The 16608-nt window shown below is 42.3% G+C and overlaps 1 protein-coding gene and 2 long non-coding RNA genes across 6 annotated transcripts in view; all 3 read left to right on the forward strand.

Moving 5' to 3' along the window:
• Positions 1-348: 348 nt before the first annotated feature.
• LOC115170214 (metallophosphoesterase 1) overlaps positions 349-16608 on the forward strand; it is a 36868-nt gene continuing 20608 nt past the window's right edge. Inside the window, exons 1-4 of one of the 3 annotated variants that reach the window (XM_029726607.1) lie at positions 349-841; positions 1106-1214; positions 4909-5012; positions 7032-7112. In XM_029726607.1, the coding sequence (XP_029582467.1) occupies positions 582-841; positions 1106-1214; positions 4909-5012; positions 7032-7112 (554 nt within the window). In that variant the 5' untranslated portion in view covers positions 349-581. Of the gene's footprint in view, positions 842-1023; positions 1215-4908; positions 5013-7031; positions 7113-16608 lie in introns of all 3 variants that reach the window. The other 2 variants (XM_029726608.1, XM_029726609.1) reach the window with 2 other exon arrangements.
• Positions 1313-2886, forward strand: LOC115170215 (uncharacterized). 2 transcript variants are annotated; one of them, XR_003870986.1, is made up of 4 exons: positions 1313-1815; positions 1868-2407; positions 2460-2727; positions 2780-2886. It is a non-coding gene; the product is annotated as an uncharacterized LOC115170215 (long non-coding RNA). The 2 variants fall into 2 exon arrangements; XR_003870985.1 differs by lacking the exon at positions 1313-1815 and having other exon boundaries at positions 1826-2407.
• LOC115170217 (uncharacterized) lies at positions 2901-4629 on the forward strand. The gene is made up of 4 exons (XR_003870987.1): positions 2901-2995; positions 3421-3474; positions 3688-4547; positions 4600-4629. It is a non-coding gene; the product is annotated as an uncharacterized LOC115170217 (long non-coding RNA).

The raw sequence follows: 16608 nt of genomic DNA on the forward strand, positions 1-16608 counted from the left end.
TGTTGTTGTAATCACAGCTATATAATAATTCACTTCTTTGCTGTCTGGCTTTACAGGAAGTATTCAATAACACCTAGACCTATTTCATGTAATCTAGAGAAATCAACAAATCAATAAAGACCCTCTTTTAAGACTCGTTGTCAGGAATTACAAATGACATATGAAATTCTATTATTGAATGAGCCCCGTGAATATTCTATGGGTCAAGGACAACAGAATCAACTACATCTACCCCCCCCCCCCCCCCCCCCCCCCCCCCCCCCCCCCTTCATCCTTCATCCAACTGGGAACGCGTGAATGGGGACCTATTGCGAAACAGCGTCTTGCATCTCACTCAGCTGTCAACAGTCCACTCGACTGCTCGTTCAGGGAGATAAGGTTATCTGTCGTCGTTCAGATATCTTTGAATAAAAAATAAATAATAATAAAATAAAACATACCGTTATTTCTCTACAATTGTGCAGAATGCGATGAGAACACAACGAAGACGTTGTGATATTTAGTGTTTGAAAAAGACAAAAGAGAACCTCGACCAGTGCGCCTCTATTGCAGGCCATCTGAAAAACCACAACAATAGAGATATGATGCCGGGTTTGAGCGTCGTATGCAGCGCCGTTATTGTCCTGTTCGGGGCGGTTTGCAGCGTTTTCATATTCTGTGAGTATCTGATTTATTACGCAGCGATATTACAGTGTGGTTGGCCAGGGATCGACCATGGTGCGCCGGCGGCTGAGAAAAGCGCAGACGGGCAGCCAAATGCGGATGTTCTCCGCGCTATGGTGCTTTCAGACACGCACCTCCTCGGCGCAGTCGGTGGGCACTGGTTCGACAAACTGCGAAGGTAAATGGTGATCCTGATAAATAGATCTAACTATGCATTGTATTGTGAAAATAAATAATTGTACGTTTTGCATATACTTTGTGAGCGAGTTTCTATTATGCAAGGGAATGCATGAGACGCGTGTACAGTGGTTCTTCCGTCCCCGACTCTCCTCATCAGCCAATATCCACTCTGTCTCCAAGAAGATGAGTTCGTCAACAATCACAACAGAGCGGGTAATGCATGGTGCACTGAGCTGAGTCGGTCTGTCTCTGTGCCACCCAGAGAATGGCAGATGGAACGGGCTTTCCAGACCGCACTTGCCCTGCTCCGACCCGAGGTCGTTTTTATTCTGGGAGACGTGTTTGATGAGGGGAAGTGGAGTTCTCCAAAGGTATGTGCCCATAAAAGCCCGTTAATATAGGGTATACACTGTAGCGAATTCTTGGTTTTGTCCAATTGGGATTCGAACCTACAACTTAGTCTTAGCCATTATGCAAAGAGGTCCAAACCTGTTGATGCGGCGTCGATGTTATTCTAGCGACAGTAGGCAAACACTGAACAGGTCTATGTAATAGTCCTATAGAACTACAGTATTTATTCCTCTTGTTCCCTACAGGTCTATATAATAGTCCTATAGACCTACTGTATTTATTCCTCCTGTTCCCTACAGGTCAATATAATAGTCCAAGAACTACTGTATTTATTCCTCCTGTTCCCTACAGGTCTATATAATAGTCCTATAGACTGACTGTATTTATTCCTCCTGTTCCCTACAGGTCTATGTAATAGTCCTATAGACCTACTGTATTTATTCCTCCTGTTCCCTACAGGTCTATGTAATAGTCCTATAGACCTACTGTATTTATTCCTCCTGTTCCCTACAGGTCAATATAATAGTCCTATAGACCTACTGTATTTATTCCTCCTGTTCCCTACAGGTCTATGTAATAGTCCTATAGACCTACTGTATTTATTCCTCCTGTTCCCTACAGGTCAATATAATAGTCCAAGAACTACTGTATTTATTCCTCCTGTTCCCTACAGGTCTATATAATAGTCCTATAGACTGACTGTATTTATTCCTCCTGTTCCCTACAGGTCTATGTAATAGTCCTATAGACCTACTGTATTTATTCCTCCTGTTCCCTACAGGTCTATGTAATAGTCCTATAGACCTACTGTATTTATTCCTCCTGTTCCCTACAGGTCTATATAATAGTCCTATAGACCTACTGTATTTATTCCTCCTGTTCCCTACAGGTCTATGTAATAGTCCTATAGACTGACTGTATTTATTCCTCCTGTTCCCTACAGGTCTATGTAATAGTCCTATAGACTGACTGTATTTATTCCTCCTGTTCCCTACAGGTCTATGTAATAGTCCTATAGACTGACTGTATTTATTCCTCCTGTTCCCTACAGGTCTATGTAATAGTCCTATAGACCTACTGTATTTATTCCTCCTGTTCCCTACAGGTCTATGTAATAGTCCTATAGACTGACTGTATTTATTCCTCCTGTTCCCTACAGGTCTATGTAATAGTCCTATAGACCTACTGTATTTATTCCTCCTGTTCCCTACAGGTCAATATAATAGTCCAAGAACTACTGTATTTATTCCTCCTGTTCCCTAAAGGTCTATGTAATAGTCCTATAGACTGACTGTATTTATTCCTCCTGTTCCCTACAGGTCAATATAATAGTCCAAGAACTACTGTATTTATTCCTCCTGTTCCCTACAGGTCTATGTAATAGTCCTATAGACCTACTGTATTTATTCCTCCTGTTCCCTACAGGTCTATGTAATAGTCCTATAGACTGACTGTATTTATTCCTCCTGTTCCCTACAGGTCTATGTAATAGTCCTATAGACCTACTGTATTTATTCCTCCTGTTCCCTACAGGTCAATATAATAGTCCAAGAACTACTGTATTTATTCCTCCTGTTCCCTAAAGGTCTATGTAATAGTCCTATAGACCTACTGTATTTATTCCTCCTGTTCCCTACAGGTCTATGTAATAGTCCTATAGACTGACTGTATTTATTCCTCCTGTTCCCTACAGGTCTAGGTAATAGTCCTATAGACTGACTGTATTTATTCCTCCTGTTCCCTACAGGTCTATGTAATAGTCCTATAGACTGACTGTATTTATTCCTCCTGTTCCCTACAGGTCAATATAATAGTCCAAGAACTACTGTATTTATTCCTCCTGTTCCCTACAGGTCTATGTAATAGTCCTATAGACCTACTGTATTTATTCCTCCTGTTCCCTACAGGTCTATATAATAGTCCTATAGACCTACTGTATTTATTCCTCCTGTTCCCTACAGGTCTATATAATAGTCCTATAGACCTACTGTTTTTATTCCTCCTGTTCCCTATAGGTCTATATAATAGTCCTAGACTGACTGTATTTATTCCTACTGTTCCTTACAGGTCTATGTAATAGTCCTATAGACCTACTGTATTTATTCCTCCTGTTCCCTACAGGTCTATATAATAGTCCTATAGACTGACTGTATTTATTCTTCCTGTTCCCTACAGGTCTATGTAATAGTCCAGACTGACTGTATTTATTCCTCCTGTTACCAACAGGTCTATGTAATAGTCCTATAGACTGACTGTATTTATTCCTCCTGTTCCCTACAGGTCTATATAATAGTCCTATAGACCAGTAATTATTCCTTCTGTTCCCTACAGGTCTATGTAATAGTCCTATAGACCTACTGTATTTATTCCTCCTGTTCCCTACAGGTCTGTAAAATAGTCCTATAGACCTACTGTATTTATTCCTCCTGTTCCCTACAGGTCTATATAATAGTCCTATAGACCTACTGTATTTATTCCTCCTGTTCCCTAAAGGTCTATGTAATAGTCCTATAGACTGACTGTATTTATTCCTCCTGTTCCCTACAGGTCTATATAATAGTCCTATAGACTGACTGTATTTATTCCTCCTGTTCCCTACAGGTCTATGTAATAGTCCTATAGACTGACTGTATTTATTCCTCCTGTTCCCTACAGGTCTATATAATAGTCCTATAGACTGACTGTATTTATTCCTCCTGTTCCCTACAGGTCTATGTAATAGTCCTATAGACTGACTGTATTTATTCCTCCTGTTCCCTACAGGTCTATGTAATAGTCCTATAGAACTACTGTATTTATTCCTCCTATTTTCTACAGGTCTATGTAATAGTCCTATAGACTGAATGTATTTATTCCTCCTGTTCCCTACAGGTCTATATAATAGTCCTATAGACCTACTGTATTTATTCCTCCTGTTCCCTACAGGTCTATGTAACAGTCCTATAGACGTACTGTATTTATTCCTCCTGTTCCCTACAGGTCTATGTAATAGTCCTATAGACGTACTGTATTCATTCCTCCTGTTCCCTACAGGTCTATGTAATAGTCCTAGACTGACTGTATTTATTCCTCCTGCTCCCTACAGGTCTATATAATAGTCCTATAGACCTACTGTATTTATTCCTCCTGTTCCCTACAGGTCTATGTAATAGTCCTATAGACTGACTGTATTTATTCCTCCTGTTCCCTACAGGTCTATGTAATAGACCTAGACTGACTGTATTTATTCCTCCTGTTCCCTACAGGTCAATATAATAGTCCTATAGACCTACTGTATTTATTCCTCCTGTTCCCTACAGGTCTATATAATAGTCCTATAGACCTACTGTATTTATTCCTCCTGTTCCCTACAGGTCTATGTAATAGACCTAGACTGACTGTATTTATTCCTCCTGTTCCCTACAGGTCTATGTAATAGTCCTATAGACCTACTGTATTTATTCCTCCTGTTCCCTACAGGTCTATGTAATAGTCCTATAGACCTACTGTATTTATTCCTCCTGTTCCCTACAGGTCTATATAATAGTCCTATAGACCTACTGTATTTATTCCTCCTGTTCCCTACAGGTCTATATAATAGTCCTATAGAACTACTGTATTTATTCCTCCTGTTCCCTACAGGTCTATGTAATAGTCCTATAGACCTACTGTATTTATTCCTCCTGTTCCCTACAGGTCTATATAATAATCCACTTGCTCTTATTCCCACCACAGAACTGGGACGATGATGTTTGCCGTTTCCAGAAGATGTTCAGGCACTCCAGTGACACAGAGCTGGTGGTTCTGGTTGGAAACCACGACATCGGCTTCCACTACGAGTAGGTTAACATCCATCAGCATGGAGCTGTAGACTCTATACTGTACATACCGTATGCTGGGTTAACATCCATCAGCATGGAGCTGTAGACTCTATACTGTACATACCGTATGCTGTAGACTCTATACTGTACATACCGTATGCTGGGTTAACATCCATCAGCATGGAGCTGTAGACTCTATACTGTACATACCGTATGCTGTAGACTCTATACTGTACATACCGTATACTGGGTTAACATCCATCAGCATGGAGCTGTAGACTCTATACTGTACATACCGTATGCTGGGTTAACATCCATCAGCATGGAGCTGTAGACTCTATACTGTACATACCGTATGCTGGGTTAACATCCATCAGCTTGGAGCTGTAGACTCTATACTGTACATACCGTATACTGCAGACTCTATACTGAACATACCGTATACTGGGTTAACATCCATCAGCATGGAGCTGTAGACTCTATACTGTACATACCGTATGCTGTAGACTCTATACTGTACATACCGTATACTGCAGACTCTATACTGTACATACCGTATACTGCAGACTCTATACTGTACATACCGTATACTGGGTTAACATCCATCAGCATGGAGCTGTAGACTCTATACTGTACATACCGTATACTGCAGACTCTATACTGTACATACCGTATAGGGCAGACTCTATACTGTACATACCGTATACTGCAGACTCTATACTGTACATACCGTATACTGCAGACTCTATACTGTACATACCGTATACTGCAGACTCTATACTGTACATACCGTACACTGCAGACTCTATACTGTACATACCGTATACTGCAGACTCTATACTGTACATACCGTACACTGCAGACTCTATACTGTACATACCATATACTGTCCCCAGTCCACCTGGCCATGCTGCTGCTCCAGTTTCAACTGTTCTGCCTGCGGCTACGGAACCCTGACCTGTTCACCGGACGTGCTTGTTGCACCCTCGACAACTACAATGATTATTATTATTTGACCATGCTGGTCATTTATGAACATTTTAACATCTTGACCATGTTCTGTTATAATATCCACTCGGCACAGCCAGAAGAGGACTGGCCACCCCTCATAGCCTGGTTCCTCTCTAGGTTTCTTCCTAGGTTTTTGGCCTTTCTAGGGAGTTTTTCCTAGGGAGTTTTTCCTAGCCACCGTGCCTCTTTCACATGCATTGCTTGCTGTTTGGGGTTTTAGGCTGGGTTTCTGTACAGCACTTTGAGATTTCAGCTGATATACGAAGGGCTATATAAATAAATTTGATTTGATTTGATTTACTGCAGACTCTATACTGTACATACCATATACTGCAGACTCTATACTGTACATACCGTATACTGCAGACTCTATACTGTACATACCGTATACTGGGTTAACATCCATCAGCATGAAGCTGTAGACTCTATAGTGTACATACCGTATGCTGTAGACTCTATACTGTACATACCGTACACTGCAGACTCTATACTGTACATACCATATACTGCAGACTCTATACTGTACATACCATATACTGCAGACTCTATACTGTACATACAGTATACTGCAGACTCTATACTGTACATACCGTATACTGCAGACTCTATACTGTACATACCGTATACTGCAGACTCTATACTGTACATACATTATACTGTATCCCAATTTGGCAGGCCCATTCTGTACACCTGGTTTATGAATGTTTTTAAGTCATTGAGGCCTATTCAAAATGTATGTTTTTACCTTCTATAGTAATTTACACATTGCAGAATGGCCAAATCAAACTGTGGAATAGTGAAATAATTCAAAATGTACAGTATAGGCCAAGCACTGTGCAGTCACCTCTGTTCTTGAACATTGTTAACACATGATGTATTGTATGAAAACAGTTTAACCTTCAAAAGAAGCTTGTAGTAGCCAATGAAAAGTCTCACAGAATAATGATGCAAAACGGCTTGTCTGGATGTGACTGCATGGACTTCACTAACTTCTAACTGGCTTGGTGCCATCTCCTCTTACTGAAGAATGGACTGGTTCAAGTTACAGCGCTTTGAGAAGGCCTTCAATACCACCTCCACCAGAATGGTCACCAAGAAAGGAGTGAAGTAAGTCTCTCTACTGTGTAAACCTGTTACGGGAATTAAGTTATCAATGTCCTTAAACCGAACTTCAATTAAACTACTCAGTTTGTTTACCAGAAGGTGTAAGGTTCCGGTGGAAAGAAACAGACTGAGACCCAGCCTACAATGATCAGAACGTTTATTTACGAGAGCTCTAAAATCCATACAATGCACACAGTCTTTTATATTACACATTTCGTCATACAAATGAACTTACATCAGTAGAGAACTCCACCCAGCTTTAGGCGGCTGTATTTTTCCACAGTACCCAGACCACCTGTCTCCTTATCTTTTGCCAGCCTAGCCATTTTCGGGCAGTTGTTTCTCTCCCTAACTTAGGGAGGCCCATTTTCCTGTTCCTTTCACAAGGTCGTCTTATCAACTCTGCCCTGCTCATTTTGAAATAGTAACAGTGTCTTAGTCTTAAACAGTCTACTCACACACATTAGTACATTAACATTATAATCACTCGGTTATACATTTTCAGGGTGAAATCATTTAGTCAAACCTTTAATCATATAATTTCCATTACAAAACCCTAAAGTGTTGTCCCTCTCCCTCTACTGTATAAACCCCAAGGTGTTGTCTCTCTCCCTCTACTGTATAAACCCCAAGGTGTTGTCTCTCTACTGTATGAACCCCAAGGTGTTGTCTCTGTCTCTCTACTGTGTAAACCCCAAGGTGTCGTCTCTTTACTGTATAAACCCCAAGGTGTTGTCTCTGTCTCTCTACTGTATAAACCCCAAGGTGTTGTCTCTCTACTGTATAAACCCCAAGGTGTTGTCTCTGTCTCTGTACTGTATGAACCCCAAGGTGTTGTCTCTCTACTGTATAAACCCCAAGGTGTTGTCTCTCTACTGTATAAACCCCAAGGTGTTGTCTCTCTACTGTGTAAACCCCAAGGTGTTGTCTCTCTACTGTATAAACCCCAAGGTGTTGTCTCTCTACTGTGTAAACCCCAAGGTGTTGTCTCTCTACTGTATAAACCCCAAGGTGTTGTCTCTCTACTGTGTAAACCCCAAGGTGTTGTCTCTCTACTGTGTAAACCCCAAGGTGTTGTCTCTGTCTCTCTACTGTATAAACCTCAAGGTGTCGTCTCTCTACTGTATAAACCCCAAGGTGTTGTCTCTCTACTGTATAAACCCCAAGGTGTTGTCTCTGTCTCTCTACTGTATAAACCCCAAGGTGTTGTCTCTCTACTGTATGAACCCCAAGGTGTTGTCTCTGTCTCTCTACTGTGTAAACCCCAAGGTGTCGTCTCTTTACTGTATAAACCCCAAGGTGTTGTCTCTGTCTCTCTACTGTATAAACCCCAAGGTGTTGTCTCTCTACTGTATAAACCCCAAGGTGTTGTCTCTCTACTGTGTAAACCCCAAGGTGTTGTCTCTCTACTGTGTAAACCCCAAGGTGTTGTCTCTGTCTCTCTACTGTATAAACCTCAAGGTGTCGTCTCTCTACTGTATAAACCCCAAGGTGTTGTCTCTCTACTGTATAAACCCCAAGGTGTTGTCTCTGTCTCTCTACTGTATAAACCCCAAGGTGTTGTCTCTCTACTGTATGAACCCCAAGGTGTTGTCTCTCTACTGTGTAAACCCCAAGGTGTTGTCTCTCTACTGTATAAACCACAAGGTGTTGTCTCTGTCTCTCTACTGTATAAACCCCAAGGTGTTGTCTCTCTACTGTGTAAACCCCAAGGTGTCGTCTCTCTACTGTGTAAACCCCAAGGTGTTGTCTCTCTACTGTATAAACCCCAAGGTGTTGTCTCTGTCTCTCTACTGTATAAACCCCAAGGTGTTGTCTCTCTACTGTATAAACCCCAAGGTGTTGTCTCTCTACTGTATAAACCCCAAGGTGTTGTCTCTCTACTGTGTAAACCCCAAGGTGTTGTCTCTGTCTCTCTACTGTATAAACCCCAAGGTGTCGTCTCTCTACTGTGTAAACCCCAAGGTGTCGTCTCTTTACTGTATAAACCCTAAGGCATCGGTGTCAAACTCTGGCCCGCGGGCCAAGTATCGTTGGCCCGCGATACAATACCAAATTACTACTAGAGCTGTCCCGCCGGTATTATACAGCGCATTCACCGCTAATACTACGAATCCCATAATGCTCTGCTGTTGTTTTCGCGCGCCAATCAGGACAGGACCCAAAAACGCCCTCTCCTCTGTGACAGTAGTCATAGCAACATAGACGCTACAACTGTCAGTGCGCTATCCCTTCCCAAAAATGGCGAAAATGGGCACATCAGATTAGATCAGTGTGCAATAATTAACGTTTTCTTTGTGCACTTTTTCTTGCTACAAGGCATGGGCTTGAATGGTTGATTGATTTATTATCATTTTATTTGTAAAATTATTAGCCAGTGGAAAAAGTTTATTTTGGTATTTAAATCAGAAGGCTGCAAATAGAAAAGAGGCATACGATTTTTATTTAAATTTTATTTATTTAATAAATGAATGCCATTGATGTGTTTTTTCATTTGAAATTCGATTTTGCATGTCTCCACTATTAAATTATATATTGTATGGTAATAAGCGATGCTTGTTCCATATTCAATGTTAAAGCAAAACTTGTTTGGGTCCATATTAAAAGGTTCATTTGTTCAATGTTGGCCCACGACTTTGTTCAGGTTTTACATTTTGGCCAACTGGGTATTTGAGTTTGACACCCCTGTCCCAAGGTGTTGTCTCTGTCTCTCTACTGTATAAACCCCAAGGTGTTGTCTCTGTCTCTCTACTGTGTAAACCCCAAGGTGTTGTCTCTCTACTGTATAAACCCCAAGGTGTTGTCTCTGTCTCTCTACTGTATAAACCCCAAGGTGTTGTCTCTGTCTCTCTACTGTATAAACCCCAAGGTGTTGTCTCTGTCTCTCTACTGTGTAAACCCCAAGGTGTTGTCTCTGTCTCTCTACTGTGTAAACCCCAAGGTGTTGTCTCTGTCTCTCTACTGTGTAAACCCCAAGGTGTTGTCTCTCTACTGTGTAAACCCCAAGGTGTTGTCTCTGTCTCTCTACTGTATAAACCCCAAGGTGTCGTCTCTCTACTGTGTAAACCCCAAGGTGTCGTCTCTTTACTGTATAAACCCTAAGGCATCGGTGTCAAACTCTGGCCCGCGGGCCAAGTATCGTTGGCCCGCGATACAATACCAAATTACTACTAGAGCTGTCCCGCCGGTATTATACAGCGCATTCACCGCTAATACTACGAATCCCATAATGCTCTGCTGTTGTTTTCGCGCGCCAATCAGGACAGGACCCAAAAACGCCCTCTCCTCTGTGACAGTAGTCATAGCAACATAGACGCTACAACTGTCAGTGCGCTATCCCTTCCCAAAAATGGCGAAAATGGGCACATCAGATTAGATCAGTGTGCAATAATTAACGTTTTCTTTGTGCACTTTTTCTTGCTACAAGGCATGGGCTTGAATGGTTGATTGATTTATTATCATTTTATTTGTAAAATTATTAGCCAGTGGAAAAAGTTTATTTTGGTATTTAAATCAGAAGGCTGCAAATAGAAAAGAGGCATACGATTTTTATTTAAATTTTATTTATTTAATAAATGAATGCCATTGATGTGTTTTTTTCATTTGAAATTCGATTTTGCATGTCTCCACTATTAAATTATATATTGTATGGTAATAAGCGATGCTTGTTCCATATTCAATGTTAAAGCAAAACTTGTTTGGGTCCATATTAAAAGGTTCATTTGTTCAATGTTGGCCCACGACTTTGTTCAGGTTTTACATTTTGGCCAACTGGGTATTTGAGTTTGACACCCCTGTCCCAAGGTGTTGTCTCTGTCTCTCTACTGTATAAACCCCAAGGTGTTGTCTCTGTCTCTCTACTGTGTAAACCCCAAGGTGTTGTCTCTCTACTGTATAAACCCCAAGGTGTTGTCTCTGTCTCTCTACTGTATAAACCCCAAGGTGTTGTCTCTGTCTCTCTACTGTATAAACCCCAAGGTGTTGTCTCTGTCTCTCTACTGTGTAAACCCCAAGGTGTTGTCTCTGTCTCTCTACTGTGTAAACCCCAAGGTGTTGTCTCTGTCTCTCTACTGTGTAAACCCCAAGGTGTTGTCTCTCTACTGTATAAACCCCAAGGTGTTGTCTCTGTCTCTCTACTGTATAAACCCCAAGGTGTTGTCTCTGTCTCTCTACTGTATAAACCCCAAGGTGTTGTCTCTCTACTGTATAAACCCCAAGGTGTTGTCTCTCTACTGTATAAACCCCAAGGTGTTGTCTCTGTCTCTCTACTGTATAAACCCCAAGGTGTTGTCTCTCTACTGTATAAACCCCAAGGTGTTGTCTCTGTCTCTCTACTGTATAAACCCCAAGGTGTTGTCTCTCTACTGTATAAACCCCAAGGTGTTGTCTCTCTACTGTATAAACCCCAAGGTGTTGTCTCTGTCTCTCTACTGTATAAACCCCAAGGTGTTGTCTCTGTCTCTCTACTGTGTAAACCCCAAGGTGTTGTCTCTCTACTGTATAAACCCCAAGGTGTTGTCTCTGTCTCTCTACTGTATAAACCCCAAGGTGTTGTCTCTGTCTCTCTACTGTATAAACCCCAAGGTGTTGTCTCTGTCTCTCTACTGTGTAAACCCCAAGGTGTTGTCTCTGTCTCTCTACTGTGTAAACCCCAAGGTGTTGTCTCTGTCTCTCTACTGTGTAAACCCCAAGGTGTTGTCTCTCTACTGTATAAACCCCAAGGTGTTGTCTCTGTCTCTCTACTGTATAAACCCCAAGGTGTTGTCTCTGTCTCTCTACTGTATAAACCCCAAGGTGTTGTCTCTCTACTGTATAAACCCCAAGGTGTTGTCTCTGTCTCTCTACTGTATAAACCCCAAGGTGTTGTCTCTCTACTGTATAAACCCCAAGGTGTTGTCTCTGTCTCTCTACTGTATAAACCCCAAGGTGTTGTCTCTCTACTGTATAAACCCCAAGGTGTTGTCTCTCTACTGTATAAACCCCAAGGTGTTGTCTCTGTCTCTCTACTGTATAAACCCCAAGGTGTTGTCTCTCTACTGTATAAACCCCAAGGTGTTGTCTCTCTACTGTATAAACCCCAAGGTGTTGTCTCTGTCTCTCTACTGTATAAACCCCAAGGTGTTGTCTCTCTACTGTGTAAACCCCAAGGTGTTGTCTCTCTACTGTATAAACCCCAAGGTGTTGTCTCTGTCTCTCTACTGTATAAACCCCAAGGTGTTGTCTCTCTACTGTATAAACCCCAAGGTGTTGTCTCTCTACTGTATAAACCCCAAGGTGTTGTCTCTCTACTGTATAAACCCCAAGGTGTTGTCTCTGTCTCTCTACTGTATAAACCCCAAGGTGTTGTCTCTCTACTGTATAAACCCCAAGGTGTTGTCTCTGTCTCTCTACTGTATAAACCCCAAGGTGTTGTCTCTGTCTCTCTACTGTGTAAACCCCAAGGTGTTGTCTCTGTCTCTCTACTGTGTAAACCCCAAGGTGTTGTCTCTCTACTGTATAAACCCCAAGGTGTTGTCTCTGTCTCTCTACTGTATAAACCCCAAGGTGTTGTCTCTGTCTCTCTACTGTATAAACCCCAAGGTGTTGTCTCTCTACTGTATAAACCCCAAGGTGTTGTCTCTCTACTGTATAAACCCCAAGGTGTTGTCTCTGTCTCTCTACTGTATAAACCCCAAGGTGTTGTCTCTCTACTGTATAAACCCCAAGGTGTTGTCTCTGTCTCTCTACTGTATAAACCCCAAGGTGTTGTCTCTCTACTGTATAAACCCCAAGGTGTTGTCTCTCTACTGTATAAACCCCAAGGTGTTGTCTCTGTCTCTCTACTGTATAAACCCCAAGGTGTTGTCTCTCTACTGTATAAACCCCAAGGTGTTGTCTCTCTACTGTATAAACCTCAAGGTGTTGTCTCTGTCTCTCTACTGTATAAACCCCAAGGTGTTGTCTCTCTACTGTATAAACCCCAAGGTGTTGTCTCTCTACTGTATAAACCCCAAGGTGTTGTCTCTGTCTCTCTACTGTATAAACCCCAAGGTGTTGTCTCTCTACTGTATAAACCACAAGGTGTTGTCTCTCTACTGTATAAACCCCAAGGTGTTGTCTCTCTACTGTATAAACCCCAAGGTGTTGTCTCTGTCTCTCTACTGTATAAACCCCAAGGTGTTGTCTCTCTACTGTATAAACCCCAAGGTGTTGTCTCTGTCTCTCTACTGTATAAACCCCAAGGTGTTGTCTCTGTCTCTCTACTGTGTAAACCCCAAGGTGTTGTCTCTGTCTCTCTACTGTGTAAACCCCTAGGTGTTGTCTCTCTACTGTATAAACCCCAAGGTGTTGTCTCTGTCTCTCTACTGTATAAACCCCAAGGTGTTGTCTCTGTCTCTCTACTGTATAAACCCCAAGGTGTTGTCTCTCTACTGTATAAACCCCAAGGTGTTGTCTCTCTACTGTATAAACCCCAAGGTGTTGTCTCTGTCTCTCTACTGTATAAACCCCAAGGTGTTGTCTCTCTACTGTATAAACCCCAAGGTGTTGTCTCTGTCTCTCTACTGTATAAACCCCAAGGTGTTGTCTCTCTACTGTATAAACCCCAAGGTGTTGTCTCTCTACTGTATAAACCCCAAGGTGTTGTCTCTGTCTCTCTACTGTATAAACCCCAAGGTGTTGTCTCTCTACTGTATAAACCCCAAGGTGTTGTCTCTCTACTGTATAAACCCCAAGGTGTTGTCTCTGTCTCTCTACTGTATAAACCCCAAGGTGTTGTCTCTCTACTGTGTAAACCCCAAGGTGTTGTCTCTCTACTGTATAAACCCCAAGGTGTTGTCTCTCTACTGTATAAACCCCAAGGTGTTGTCTCTGTCTCTCTACTGTATAAACCCCAAGGTGTTGTCTCTCTACTGTATAAACCCCAAGGTGTTGTCTCTCTACTGTATAAACCCCAAGGTGTTGTCTCTGTCTCTCTACTGTATAAACCCCAAGGTGTTGTCTCTGTCTCTCTACTGTGTAAACCCCAAGGTGTTGTCTCTCTACTGTATAAACCCCAAGGTGTTGTCTCTGTCTCTCTACTGTATAAACCCCAAGGTGTTGTCTCTGTCTCTCTACTGTATAAACCCCAAGGTGTTGTCTCTGTCTCTCTACTGTGTAAACCCCAAGGTGTTGTCTCTGTCTCTCTACTGTGTAAACCCCAAGGTGTTGTCTCTGTCTCTCTACTGTGTAAACCCCAAGGTGTTGTCTCTCTACTGTATAAACCCCAAGGTGTTGTCTCTGTCTCTCTACTGTATAAACCCCAAGGTGTTGTCTCTGTCTCTCTACTGTATAAACCCCAAGGTGTTGTCTCTCTACTGTATAAACCCCAAGGTGTTGTCTCTGTCTCTCTACTGTATAAACCCCAAGGTGTTGTCTCTCTACTGTGTAAACCCCAAGGTGTTGTCTCTGTCTCTCTACTGTATAAACCCCAAGGTGTTGTCTCTCTACTGTATAAACCCCAAGGTGTTGTCTCTCTACTGTATAAACCCCAAGGTGTTGTCTCTGTCTCTCTACTGTATAAACCCCAAGGTGTTGTCTCTCTACTGTATAAACCCCAAGGTGTTGTCTCTCTACTGTATAAACCCCAAGGTGTTGTCTCTGTCTCTCTACTGTATAAACCCCAAGGTGTTGTCTCTCTACTGTGTAAACCCCAAGGTGTTGTCTCTCTACTGTATAAACCCCAAGGTGTTGTCTCTGTCTCTCTACTGTATAAACCCCAAGGTGTTGTCTCTCTACTGTATAAACCACAAGGTGTTGTCTCTCTACTGTATAAACCCCAAGGTGTTGTCTCTCTACTGTATAAACCCCAAGGTGTTGTCTCTGTCTCTCTACTGTATAAACCCCAAGGTGTTGTCTCTCTACTGTATAAACCCCAAGGTGTTGTCTCTGTCTCTCTACTGTATAAACCCCAAGGTGTTGTCTCTGTCTCTCTACTGTGTAAACCCCAAGGTGTTGTCTCTGTCTCTCTACTGTGTAAACCCCAAGGTGTTGTCTCTCTACTGTATAAACCCCAAGGTGTTGTCTCTGTCTCTCTACTGTATAAACCCCAAGGTGTTGTCTCTGTCTCTCTACTGTATAAACCCCAAGGTGTTGTCTCTCTACTGTATAAACCCCAAGGTGTTGTCTCTCTACTGTATAAACCCCAAGGTGTTGTCTCTGTCTCTCTACTGTATAAACCCCAAGGTGTTGTCTCTCTACTGTATAAACCCCAAGGTGTTGTCTCTGTCTCTCTACTGTATAAACCCCAAGGTGTTGTCTCTCTACTGTATAAACCCCAAGGTGTTGTCTCTCTACTGTATAAACCCCAAGGTGTTGTCTCTGTCTCTCTACTGTATAAACCCCAAGGTGTTGTCTCTCTACTGTATAAACCCCAAGGTGTTGTCTCTCTACTGTATAAACCCCAAGGTGTTGTCTCTGTCTCTCTACTGTATAAACCCCAAGGTGTTGTCTCTCTACTGTGTAAACCCCAAGGTGTTGTCTCTCTACTGTATAAACCCCAAGGTGTTGTCTCTGTCTCTCTACTGTATAAACCCCAAGGTGTTGTCTCTCTACTGTATAAACCACAAGGTGTTGTCTCTCTACTGTATAAACCCCAAGGTGTTGTCTCTCTACTGTATAAACCCCAAGGTGTTGTCTCTGTCTCTCTACTGTATAAACCCCAAGGTGTTGTCTCTCTACTGTATAAACCCCAAGGTGTTGTCTCTGTCTCTCTACTGTATAAACCCCAAGGTGTTGTCTCTGTCTCTCTACTGTGTAAACCCCAAGGTGTTGTCTCTGTCTCTCTACTGTGTAAACCCCTAGGTGTTGTCTCTCTACTGTATAAACCCCAAGGTGTTGTCTCTGTCTCTCTACTGTATAAACCCCAAGGTGTTGTCTCTGTCTCTCTACTGTATAAACCCCAAGGTGTTGTCTCTCTACTGTATAAACCCCAAGGTGTTGTCTCTGTCTCTCTACTGTATAAACCCCAAGGTGTTGTCTCTCTACTGTATAAACCCCAAGGTGTTGTCTCTCTACTGTATAAACCCCAAGGTGTTGTCTCTGTCTCTCTACTGTATAAACCCCAAGGTGTTGTCTCTGTCTCTCTACTGTGTAAACCCCAAGGTGTTGTCTCTCTACTGTATAAACCCCAAGGTGTTGTCTCTGTCTCTCTACTGTATAAACCCCAAGGTGTTGTCTCTGTCTCTCTACTGTATAAACCCCAAGGTGTTGTCTCTGTCTCTCTACTGTGTAAACCCCAAGGTGTTGTCTCTGTCTCTCTACTGTGTAAACCCCAAGGTGTTGTCTCTGTCTCTCTACTGTGTAAACCCCAAGGTGTTGTCTCTCTACTGTATAAACCCCAAGGTGTTGTCTCTCTACTGTATAAACCCCAAGGTGTTGTCTCTGTCTCTCTACTGTATAAACCCCAAGGTGTTGTCTCTCTACTGTGTAAACCCCAAGGTGTTGTCTCTCTACTGTATAAACCCCAAGGTGTTGTCTCTGT

The sequence above is a fragment of the Salmo trutta genome, chromosome 31 (assembly GCF_901001165.1).
Source record: "Salmo trutta chromosome 31, fSalTru1.1, whole genome shotgun sequence".
NCBI lineage: Eukaryota > Metazoa > Chordata > Actinopteri > Salmoniformes > Salmonidae > Salmo > Salmo trutta.